Source organism: Tenrec ecaudatus, chromosome 7, assembly GCF_050624435.1.
Source record: "Tenrec ecaudatus isolate mTenEca1 chromosome 7, mTenEca1.hap1, whole genome shotgun sequence".
NCBI lineage: Eukaryota > Metazoa > Chordata > Mammalia > Afrosoricida > Tenrecidae > Tenrec > Tenrec ecaudatus.
In genome coordinates, this window is record NC_134536.1 from 54,725,426 (window position 1) to 54,738,114 (window position 12,689).

The window sequence follows — 12,689 nt, forward strand, 5'->3', positions numbered from 1 at the left end:
TTTTATTTGATCCAAAAACATCATTAAATCAAGAGCTGGACCCAGTTATAAGATGGTGCTTTCTTTTCTTTTAAGATAATACCTTTTATATTCAAATCTAATCAAATTAGTTACCCAAGTAACAGATTCAAGAAATTAAATATAATTTTACATTTAATACTAAGAGAATAATTCTACTTTGTACTAGACTTATAAAGTTTGAGCAGAAAAAAATTTAAATTCTTACTACAAAAGTAGTCTGTCTGTCCATGTATGTGCTTTACACACACATAGATTATTTTCCTCCTTTAAGAACTATTTCGTTTAAAAGCTTTGGCTTAGAGATTAGGACAGTGACCCTCCATTCTATTGCTGGGGAATGGATTCTGCCGTCTAGCAACCCTACAGGACAGACTAGAACTGTCTTCTAAGGTTCCAAAGGTTTAATTTTCTCCGAAGCAAACTGCTACCCTTTTCTCCCACAGAGCGTCTAGCGGGCTCAAACTGTGAGCCTTCAGTTAGCAGCTCAGCAGCTACGTGCTTAACCACTGCACCACCAGAGCTCCTGAGAGGACTACATGGTCCTCAAGGCAAAAGCAGGCACAGCTGGCTACTTTACAAGTTCACGTGCATTACCAAAATTAAACATTAACTCGAGAGAATTAAATACCTTGCTATCTGATACTTAGAGCCAACTGCTTACAAAGTGCTATCTGATAAATACATCACCGTTGTGGTAATGTTTAATCACCCTGTTCTCTAGAGTATGCATGATACAGAAGAGAAACTGTTCATACGGTCATGCTGCCGCTATAACAAAAAGGGCACAGATGCAGTCCTTGCTGCGAAAGGTCTGGAGAGGCCATCAGCCTGACACCATTACTTAAACCCGTATTCTGCAGCTGTAGGCCTCAAGGCCTTGCCAAAAGCTTGGTTTCTTGGTATATATTCTACTTGTAACATGCCGCTCATTTCAAAAAAAAATTACACAGATATTTTCATAAATGAAATCTTTCTTTGCAGAACAGACTATGAATCATATAAAAATGCTCGAGTTCTACCAAAAGCAGTTATAAGCTACATTATGAATTGAGTATTCTAGGTATGTAATTGGAAATGTAAGTAGCCTACATATTAAGACCAATTTCTTTTTTTTTTTTCTTTCTCAGATGTTTCTTTCTAATGAATTGACCATTACATTTCCAAGTTCTGAAATGGCCAACAGACCATAGGAAGACATTTCTTTAGGCGCCTGCTTGAAGCCAACAGCTCCATCAAACTGTCAGCCTTGATTCAGGGCCAAGACCAATTTCAACAGTACTATTTCTGCTTAGAAAAAAATATCAAGAACTACAGTGTGTGAAGATAACACAGACACCTGTATATATGTACCTTTAGATACGTTTTCTGTTGTAACTTTTAAAAAGTTCCCATTTAAAGAAGCTTTGCTATTAATATATGAAACAACACACATATAGAACAATCTGAGACAAGTATAATCCAATATGCTGCTTCATAACAGGCAGCAGGAAAATCTGAATACAGCTTTTAATAATATGAAAGAATTCTTAGCAACTTTCTTTAAGATCATTTTGTGTCCAAATATTAAATCAGGTAATAAAATTTTAACACATAACAAGATGATTTCTTCAAAATAATTTGTCATTCAAGTACCTAAATTCATTAGTACATAGAAGTGAACATTTCCCATTGCTAGTATGAAAATTCAGAAAGAATTACAGTATTCTTTTTTGCTCTGAAGCACTACTTTAGATTCATGATGGCCTGTCATGATGCTCTTTAAAATATACAGTGAAAAAAACAATAAAAAATATTTCAAAATGCCAAAAATATTAATATAATAGCATTTATTAAGTTACAAACACAAGTAGGTAACTATTTTTAAAGTAATCTTTTAAATGTGTTCAACATGAAGAATACCTTCTCTCCACAAATGCCACATTTGAATAGATATTTAATTATCAGCACGATATTCCTTCTGTTTTATAAATACATTTCACAGGTCTTCTTTCTCTCTTTGCAAAGTATAAGCTGTAGCACAGTGATTTATAATTTAAAGTAATAAGTATTTTCACATTCTAATTTAGCCGTTCTGCTATTTCATGCTTCTGAAGTGCATTTTGTTTGAATTTGCTTCAAGGGAGAGGTAGATTTAGCAGATATTGGGCACGTCAGACATTTTGCCAAAATGCAAATGCAAACAGTTATATTACTACCATGCAGTTTCCAAGAATGCTTGAAAAACTTCAGAACCATGGTATAATACTTACCAAAGCTCTCCTTTTCGGGCTAAGTTATTAAAATTAAAACATAATATACTTAATTATTCACAAGTTTGATAGAAAAATCCAAAACAACAAAAGACATAAACACACATACCAAAAAAGTTATAATAATAGGTTACATCTGAATGGAATGTTTTGTTTCAATTTGCTTTTTTAAAAGTGCATCAACTGCTTTCTGTTCTGTGTAGAGACATCAAACATTCATTCCTATTGACCCTGGTCACAGACTAGATGGTGCCACCATTACAAACCATTATTTCCCACTCACGCCCACAAGTTAGAACTGAAACCCTTCCCTTGGTGTCTCCTGCTGCTGAAATATGAAGTGCTGTCGGCTCTCATCCACCTGTGGAGCTGGGCCAAGGTCGTCTTCTTCCACACCGAAGCAATGTTCCATCAGGTCGAAAGCCTTTTGGTAAATCTCCTGATTTTCATGGCTTTGCAGAAATTCAATTTTATCCAGACCTATTATATATACAATGCATATATTTAAAAATAAAATAAAATTGTCATCCAGGTGTCAGCATTTACAAGGGTAAGTCAAAAAGTATTGCTACAAAATCATTGCCTTAAAAGATCACTTGTGCTAACAACACTTGTATGAAGCAGAAGGTCAAATGTGAAGTTATTCAATTTTGATATAGCCTCTGATTTTCATTTTATTAAAACTTCTTCCTAAAAACACCCACACAATTTTATATCCTTTTAGAAAATCTATCAAGCTTACCCCTATGTAATGTTAATTAAAGAAAACAAAGTCAGCATAACTTTCTGAGCTAATAATCTCTGGCTTGAATTTAACAGGTCTAGTAGATCCCCTCAGATGGAAGTTTGTATTGGATCTTTTATTTTTAAGGTACTTGAATGACATTAACACACGTGTATTACCAAGAGAACTTGTCTGCAGCCACCTATGAGTTACAGAGAAATATTTAAGTATATTTGTTTGGATTAAGCCAAACATGTATGAACTGGAAACTTAGTGACAATCCTTTTTGACTCATATAAATAAAAGTACTATATCGATAGCATCCATTCAATCTATCTGCAATGGGACTATTAGTTCAATCTAATTTTTCACATATCGAGAGCTGACACCTACACCTTACATTTCCAGTGAATATGGGGCCCTGCAGTACACTGGAAGGAGCAGGGCCAGTATCCTAGCAGATAGAAACACTGGATCACAGACCCTATGCTATAGTCATGGGGCCTGAGCCAAGAAAGCTGCTACCTCTGTATTTTCATTTCTCAATTTTAAAATGATAGGTCTAGATTAAGTAAACCAAGAGATCTTTTCCCAGAAATAACCATGCTAAATAACAAAAGCATAAAAAGCAGACAAACAAATCACACACAAACATAATCATACAATGATTACAGAATAAGGGTTACCCATGAAAACCCGTGATTTTTGTAATAAAACATTCTTATCTAGCTGCTGTCTGATTTCCCAAAAGTAGATCCCATAGCTGAACTGGGGGTGGGAGGAGGCCCACGTTGGAGGCACATTTTGTTTCACTGTTTACAAGAAAAAGATCCTACACATAATGTTGGCTTAATGCTAGAAGGATTTCTCATATAATTCAAGTCTCTTCAACTGACTCATTACAGGTTGAAAGACTGGGAAGAATAAGTATCCATAATGACACATAATGATAAAATAGACCAAAACCTAGTACATAGAACTCATGAGAAAATAAATGACTGCAATTAAGAAGTTTTCTTAAGCTGGCAGTTAATATCTTGTATTTATTCAGGGTTTTAACCAGTGACAGTATGTGAAATATGTAAAATCAAGGTAAAAAATTATCCTTGTGTGGTTTAGAATCATAAATAAAATTTGAAAACATACAAATGATATAAGGGAGATTAAATAAAGATGAGGATATGAATATTTCTGAAAATAAATTGTAAGGAAAAAAAATGCATCCCTTATCCCAAATTAAATTTTCTGAGTTAAGTTAAATGTTTTAAGAATCCAGCAAACAAACAAAACAAAAAATTATTTTTCACCAAATCTCTGGGGAGGGGTAATGACTTTTTAAACTTTGAGGGAATATATTAGACTATATAATTTATTAAATATCAGTGAATGTGGTTTGCTTTATAAAAGGTAAAAACTGGGGGAGGGTCATATTATAGATAACTATAAAATAAATTTAAATATTAGCAAAAAGATTCTAATAGGTAATGGATAGAATCCATTTTATTGAGTAAATATACATACAAATATACATAGGTCTGTACATGAAAGGCATACACAACGACCTGGAGATGCTATCTGTATCCATAAAGTCAGCAAAACCAGTGTGAGGGGAGGGAGCAGCTTCATGCACTGCCAGTGTCACTGTCAAGTAGCAGACGCCTTGGGACAGTGAAATGAGAAGATCATCCAAAAGCTCAAAAGAAGTCTGTACTCTAGACTCAGTAATCGCACTCCTGATTATTCACACCAAGATATTAATTTAAACAGAATAATTGTTACAGGATGATAGTTTTCTTAGCATATGTGAAAAAGTAAACAAATTAGAAATAAACTCAGTCAACTCCAGGAGTACAACTAACACAGGTTTCATCACTCAATATAACATTGCATGGTTCTTAAAAATCATAAAAATTTTTTCCAATGCTAAAGAAAGTAGCTATATTCTGTGGACACACATACATACACATCCTGCAAGTAATATAGAATATGTGTGCATAAATAATTGAGGTAAAAAGAATGAAAATGAATTAGTAGGGTATCAAATGAAATTATTTAAAATCATTTCAATGTCTTTAACAACAAATAATGTTAAGGAACTAAAGGGAGAAAATTCCTACGGTCGTTAAGACTTGGCTACAATTACACAGCTTTAGCAGATGCGCTCACCACACGCTTATTCAGTGAGAGCACAGTAGGGGTTGATGCCCAGGCCATTCTGCTTAGATTCTTGATCTCCAAGACGTAACATATTTTCCAGACCATGTAAAGCTACTTGGACTATTCTGGAGTCCGTAACAGTCAAAAGGTCACAAAGTGGTTTAATGTAGCCCAAGGCTGCCAAATACCTTCAGAAAAATTAAAAACAAATATGGGGATGAGGGGTTGGAGACAATGTTTACAACAGAGACATGAAAACACTCTTCTTAGTGAAGTGCTCTATAAAATATTAGCAAAAGTATTCCAATTTATATTCAAACAGTACTATTTTTTTTTTCAAACGAGTTGCTTTAATTCCAGATGGTACAGAATTCTGGGCATCACAAAGACTGAGCAGCTCTGGCAGGTTCTGGACTGGGTTCACTCTGACCTCACAGCTAAGACAGAAATGGCTGAGTGAGAAGAACTAAACATTGTATGATTTTTCTTCTTTTTTACAAAAGTTTATTCTTAAATGTACAGCAGGCTCCAAGACAACACTTCATTCTAACTATAAGTGGCAACAAAAGTTCTAGTAGGGAATCCAGATGTCTACACAGGAACGGGATCAAGGGCCATCATTGCCTCAGCCACCAAGAACAGCTCACTTTTTGCCAGATTTCTTAATTCCACCTGTGGCCAGGGGCCCCTTCCCCGCGGCCTTCGCCTTTAGCTCCTCCAGTTCCTTTTGTTCTTCTTTCTGTTTCTGCTTGAAAGCCTTCTCTTCCTTGTCCATCTCCTTGTTCTGCTTCTGGGCTTGTTTCAGGGGCTTCTTCTTGCCACCTTCGCGGCCCGACATGGCGCCTGCCGCCCCTTCCCCAGACCTGCCACCCCAAACAGTACTAATTTTTAAATCACTTGAGAAATTTCTTTACTCTCCTAACCTCATGATTTCACATAATTAGTACTCAACATTTTACTGTAAGAATTACGAAATATGTTGACACACAAACCCCAGCTGGCTTTGCATGGTATGGAAACACCGAGAAGACTGCTCTGGGTCTATATTTAAAGTGGCGATGGACACACTCTGGGGAGGGGGTCATATGAATTAGATAGAATTGGAGAGGGAGCCCATCTCAATGAGGAAATTTGTCACAAAATCATGGCTAAAGCTCTGAAATCTCTGTGTGCTTCAGAAGCATAGAAGATTTGGGGGAATAAAACTGCTCACCTTGCAAAAAGTGATCAGAAATAAAATTAACAAATGGCTCCACATTTCCAAATGTTTCTCTTTCTCTAGTTGCTGTGGGTTAGGCATGGTACTACTCCACTCGGCTGTCTCAGAAACTACATCGGGTAGCTCTCATTAGGGAGGGACTTCATGGCAGTGGGGCTTACTATCTCTTTTCAATCTTTAAAATGCGCATGAAGTAAACTGCTGCTCTGTTCTCCTAAGAGAAAGCACCGAGGTTAAAAATCTGCTTTGTCATCAGATGGACTCATTGTGGCAGGTCTGACTGAACAGATAGTGATTCTGTGGGGCAGAAGGGAAGACCTGCCTCATAGGACTTCTAAGGCTGTCCCTAATTTCACAACAATACTTAGATGCTCTGGGTTTTTGGTTGTCTGTGCGTCGTATCATTGAACTTAAAACGTCCTGCCCTCGTGTTGACGAGCACTCAGAGCACCTCTGTAAGGCAGGGTAGACGTGCCCTGCAGGTTTCAAGACTGCCACCCTCTCTGGGAGCAGGAAGCCTCCCGTTTCTCGTGCAACCTATCATTGGGAATCTGTGTGACATGCAATGAGCATGTATTTGTTGATGTTATTATTTAAGAAGTTCACTCAAATATAGGGAATGCTATGATTTACAGAGATTCTTAAAAAAGGCAAATACTAATGAAATCTAAAAAAATAAGGTATTTGACTTACATCAACACTGACAGAACACAACCTCCTTGTAAATCGGGGGCGATCTGTAATTTTTTCTGAAGACTGCCACATATTTCCCTTGCAGAGGGACGGTAAGTTCAAGCCCCTGACCATCTGCACATCTTACCACTGCAGCACCAAGGCTCTTTGAAGGCAGGCAGCACAGTGCATGGGCTCAAATTCCAAAGTCAGTTCTCACTAACTTTGTGACCTTGGCCAATTTCCGTGCCTCAACTTTCCTGTGTCAAACCAGGGAAGATGATAATGCCAACGCCAAGGGATTATTGTGAGAATTAAATGACTAAACACAGTTAAACATGACTGAAGTTAGTGCCATTCTCTCAGGATTTCAATCCCAGCTACACTACTCATTAGCTACATGAAACAATTAACTATGAGATACTTCTAAGTAAATTATTCTCCCTGAGCCAGGATTGACTGAATGGCAATGGGGTTGGTTTTTGCTTGGTGTGAAGCTGAGTTTCCTAACCTATGAAAGAAAGACACTAATGATTTCAGAGATTTGCTATAATTAAATAAGATAATTTAAATTACCTATATTATTTAATATTTATTCATTAAAAGTTACTTTTCATTTTTAAAAAATAAAATGTGTAAAGGTGTACACTTCACTGGAGTATTTGCACACCTTGTACTGCAATTAAGCAAAAATATGTATTGAATGAGTAGCTATCTCACAGAGTAATGACATTAAAGAGATCAAGCACGTGAAACAAAACTGTTGGTGCTTGGTAACAAGTGACTTATCTAGCACAATATCTAACAACACTAAACACTCAACAAGTAACAGTTGTATACATGCCGAATGTAATCTGATTTCTAAAAGACCTCTTCCTATATAGAGAGAGTTATTGAATGATTTAAATGAGTAGAAAAAGAATCGTCAGTCTAAGCACTTGATTTGTACTAATATTTATAATTACATATATAATTCTGAAAATATGCAACTACTGATAAGGCAAACAAATAAACTTTGAACACAGAACAGATAAAAATAACACTAGCCTTAAAAAATGCAAGGTAGAAAAAAGGCAAGACCTAGTTTCCCATCAATTATACTCAAAGCAAAAATGAAGTAAAAATATTGCTTGAAACAAAATGATGAAGAAAAGGGGCACACCAGCATGCTATCAATATAGAGATTTCAAAGTCCTATGATTTGTAGATAGCATTGTGATTTGAATTCTGGCTCTACTAATTTAATAACAAATTATTAGAAAACATTTCCTAACCACTTCAAGAAACTTAAAGTCTTGATTTTCAGAGGGATACTCTGAACAGGATTCTGTAGGACGTTAGGTTTATCACGGCAGTGGTGGAATTCAGCCTGTTTCCAACTGCTCTCTTGTGGTAAACCGCCCAACTCATAACCACTATGTCACCAGGGCTCCTCCTGGGAGTACAGCTAGCGACCATTATTATAAGCCCAACGATGCAGTGCATTGAGGGGTGGGCTGCTAACCAAAAGACTGGTGGTTCAAACCCACTCTCTGCTCCCTGGAATACCAATGAGGGTGTCCGTTCCTGTAAAGACTACAGTGTTGGAACCTGTGGGGCAACGCTGCTCTGGTGAATAGAAATGCTGTGAGTAAGGACAGACCAGACGCCAGTAGGTTATCCAACCTTTCGATGACTCTCTTCACAGTGGACAGCTAAGCTGAGAGGGAGATTGCAGAGGTTGACTGAAAACTCCCAAGTTCACTGGGTCCTTCTTGCTCTTGGTGAAGCACTTGGGTCAATGGAAAGCACCCAGGTGGAGGTAGGGGCACCAGACTTGGACAGAGGCTCCCTTGTCCCACCGCTCGAAGCCTTGTCTTGTGGGCAGCTAGAGCCTCTCCTGGGAAGATGGCTGCTTCCATAGTCTCCTCTTTGGGAGTGGGAAGACTCAGGGCAGACTGGCCACAGGGTTTCCTGGGACCCATGGGTGCTTTAGTGTCTGTCTCTGGTCTCTTCATCCTGTAAAACCCAAGAAAATGGCTTGTCAGTGGTTCTCAACCTGCCTAATGTCGTGACCCTCTAATACAGTTCCTCATATTGTGGTGAACCCCCAAACCATAAAATTATTTTCGTTGCTGCTTCCTTACTAATTTTGCTACTGTTATGAATCCGGCACCCCTGTGAAAGGGTCATTTGACCCCCCAAAGGGGTCACGACCCAGAGGTTGAAGACCGCTGGCTTACATTATTAAATCAACTCCTTATGCGGTTAGCAGTCCAATATGTTACCCACTATGCCCCAGGCCGTGTCCAATTTATATTTAAAAACCAAGCCTTAAGTGCTGTGTACTATACCTTATTTGTTCTGGAGCACCTCCTGACGTGGCATTCGTGACAGCCCAGGCAGCTTCTTTTCTAGTGCGAAATTCTGCTTTTTGAAGAATCTCAATCAAAACAGGAAAAATATCTGCATCTATAACAGCCTGAAAAAAAGAGAAATGGCAACAATGCAAATACTTTTCAAATATATTATGAAGTGTGTGGAAATTCAATAGTTTTAAAATAGCAAAAGATTTGGAACTATCTTTGTAAATATATCATTTCTAATTCTGTCAGCAAACTTTTAAATGCTTTCCTTTAGAAAGAAAAAAATTAACTTTTTAAAGACTGGAGAAAATATTAGCAGGTTATAAGACAATAAAGTACAAAACATATGAGTTATCAATATGAATAAGCAATCAGCAACTCAAGTAACTGGACAGGACCTTAATAATTTATTAAAAGCTTTTAGAGAAGATCATTATCTAAGTTGTTTAAAACAAATATATTTTAAAAAATTATTAAACATCAGGTAATATTCTAGGCATTTTTCTACACTAGCATTATTATTCTTAGAATAATACACTTAAATTATTATTTCAGAGGGGACTAAGTCCTGTGCTTTAAGATTTCGTTCAAGAATCTTTTTTCAAGAGATGTTTTTAGTAACTCACTAGAATATAGCACTGAGAAAGTACTGATTTTTCTGTAAACGGTTTCTGCTTAGACCTTCTTGTTGTACCCTCAGCTCTCAGAGGTGTTACCTGAATCTGAGCTCTGGTCCCAGCAGTTATGTTAGAAACAGTCCAACAGGCTTCTTTTCTCATCGATTCCTTTGGGCTATTCAGTAAGTGTAAGAGACAAGGTAACGCAGAGCAATTCAAAATCACCTACAGCAACAGTAAGAAGTAAAAACAATACGTTTCATCACAAATGAATGATACAAAGTTCTACTAATAAAATATCAATAGGAAATATGAAAAATGAATTGCTAAATCCATCTCTGAGTAAAACCTTTAGGACTTGCTGTCATCTACCTCTGCTGTTGGCGACACTCGTCTGCCACTGTTACAGAGAGGGCCATTGCCGACCCACTCAGATGCACAAAAAGAAGGAAGCTGTTGTGTCCTTCAACTGATAACCACATCCAGAGCTCAGCTGATATCTGAAGATCTTCTTAGTAACTGTCTCTATCTTATTCACATTCAATGCCTGTTGAAGACTGCTCACATATTGCCGCCTCTGTATCTACGGCCACAGAACCTCCATTTGTTCTCTTCCTTTCGAGGTCTAGTTCCAACTCTACTACAGAATCCACAGTTTACTTCATCCCACTGAAATAGTTTAAGCCATCTTTTTATACCATCTCCGACATTAGCTCACACAAAACTAACCTATACATATATGCTCATATGAGGGAGTACCAAAAAAAACAGAATATTTTTTCAAAGCTATGTATTTAATTTTTTTTACAAAACAACCATATCGCCTTCAAAGTCCTCTCCATTACACTTACTACATTTCTCAAATCTGTGATTCCATTCTTATAAATATTTTTTCAAACTCATCTGTTTGGATGGTTGACAGCATCTCCCTCATTTTTCTCTTCATCTCTTTTATGTCGTCAAATTGCTATCCTTTCATGCCCCTCTTCATTTGAGGAAACAAACAGAAGTTGCTCAGAGTGAGGTCAGGTGAATCAGGTACATGGGGCAAGAGAGGTATGCTGTCTTTTGCCAAAAACTGGTGCACTGAGATGGCTGTGTGAGCAGGTGCATTATCATGGTGGCAAAACCAGTTTGCCACATCAGGCCTTTTTTTGTTGCTTAGTTATGTAATCTTTTCAGAACCTCTAAATAGAAAGCGTGATTGACAATCTGGTCTGGTGGAACGAACTCCAAATGCACTATGAGTCAACATTTTCATACTTTCAGGAAGTTGATGGATATCCAGAATGAAGTTTGTTATCAATCAACATTTCACCTTTTTTGAAACAAAGAAACCACTCATACCCTTGAGTTTTCCCATAGCGCTGTTCTTGTAAGCTGTGTTCAACATCCCAACAGTTTTGGCGGCATTTTTCCTGAGCCGGTAACACAATTTCACAGTCCCATGTGTTCTCTTAAATCAGTCATCACAAAGAAAAGGAGGCTTCAAGGAAACTGATTTTATGAAAAATTTCACTGTGACCACAGAGAACCTTCCCAGAGGACACCACCGGGTGCACTAACTCAGGAGAGTTGCTTGATGCTTGCCTAGCGGGAAAAATGCATACTATGAAAGCTCCATGCAGGGGGCTTTTCTTCTGGTTTTTTAAAGGGGGGCGGCATGCCCCCTTATACATATACAATGAACTATTTAAATCATTACATATAGATTTTTATGCAAAATCCACCACTTTTGTCAGTTTGTCATACTGTGGTGAATTTTATGTTCTGATGCTAAAAGTTATCACACAGTATTTAAAAAAGAAAAAGCAGGATCAATCATGGTGAACAGATTTCGGCAGACCTTCCAAACCAAGATAGTCTCAAACTCTTTCATTAGGAAGAAGACAGTTCACGTCTGAGGGATTCATAACTGAAAACCTTAGGGGCAGCAGTGGAACACTGTCTGATACAATGCCAGGCTACCGCTGGTCCCTCGGGTTGGAAAGTACTCAAAATACCTCTGGGGAAGAACTGCCTCCTCAAAATAGATCACTCGCTACCATTGAGTCAATTCTGACTCACACAACCCTCCTGGACAAGGCAGAGCCAACCCCAGGGCTACTGTAACTGTAACTGCGTATGGGAATAGAACACAGCATCTTTCTCCTGGCCTCAAAGCAGAGCAACATCAGTGGCACTGATTCAGGTACAAGTCAAAATGAGAAGGAATAACTGCAAACATCCATTAATAATCAGAACAGGGAATGTTCAAAATAGGGCTCCAGTAAAATTGGAAGTCATTAAAATGAAATGGAATGCATAAAGAGCAATATCATAGGCACTGGTGATCTAAAATGGACTGGTATTAGATATTTTTAACTGGATAAGCATATGATTTCAAATTCAAGATAAATGTCACATTCACTGCCCAAAAAGGAAAAGAAAATATAAAGACTGCAAGCTCTATCTTGAAATGCAGTGTTGTTTGTGTTAATGTCTGTACATCTAAATGGTAGAGCAGGCGTTATTCAAGTGTATGCACCAATCATTAACGTGAGTGTAGTAGGTACATAATCTGGCGTCAATTTGGGGCTTGAGAGGATTAACAGTATAGGGATGGAGTCTAGTCTGTCAATTGAATCATAGCTAATGAGGCTTCTGTGTGGGCATGGCCTTCTCCTGAGAATTCTGGGAATTCCG

The 12,689-nt window shown here is 37.6% G+C and overlaps 2 protein-coding genes and 1 non-coding gene across 3 annotated transcripts in view; all 3 read right to left on the reverse strand.

Annotated features, from left to right (window-relative positions):
• Window positions 1–1,146: 1,146 nt before the first annotated feature.
• On the reverse strand, window positions 1,147–1,282 carry LOC142454068 (small nucleolar RNA SNORA2/SNORA34 family). Its single transcript, XR_012785598.1, has one exon. It is a non-coding gene; the product is annotated as a small nucleolar RNA SNORA2/SNORA34 family (small nucleolar RNA).
• A 1,280-nt stretch (window positions 1,283–2,562) lies between these two features.
• KPNA5 (karyopherin subunit alpha 5) overlaps window positions 2,563–12,689 on the reverse strand; it is a 43,756-nt gene continuing 33,629 nt past the window's right edge. Inside the window, 4 exon segments of the mRNA XM_075553738.1 lie at window positions 2,563–2,750; window positions 5,161–5,339; window positions 9,376–9,503; window positions 10,104–10,229. Coding sequence (XP_075409853.1) covers window positions 2,563–2,750; window positions 5,161–5,339; window positions 9,376–9,503; window positions 10,104–10,229 — 621 coding nt within the window.
• LOC142452744 (translation machinery-associated protein 7-like) lies at window positions 5,487–6,014 on the reverse strand. The gene has a single exon (XM_075553966.1). The coding sequence runs from the start codon at window positions 5,987–5,989 to the stop codon at window positions 5,795–5,797; it is 195 nt and encodes a 64-aa protein (XP_075410081.1). The 5' UTR covers window positions 5,990–6,014; the 3' UTR covers window positions 5,487–5,794.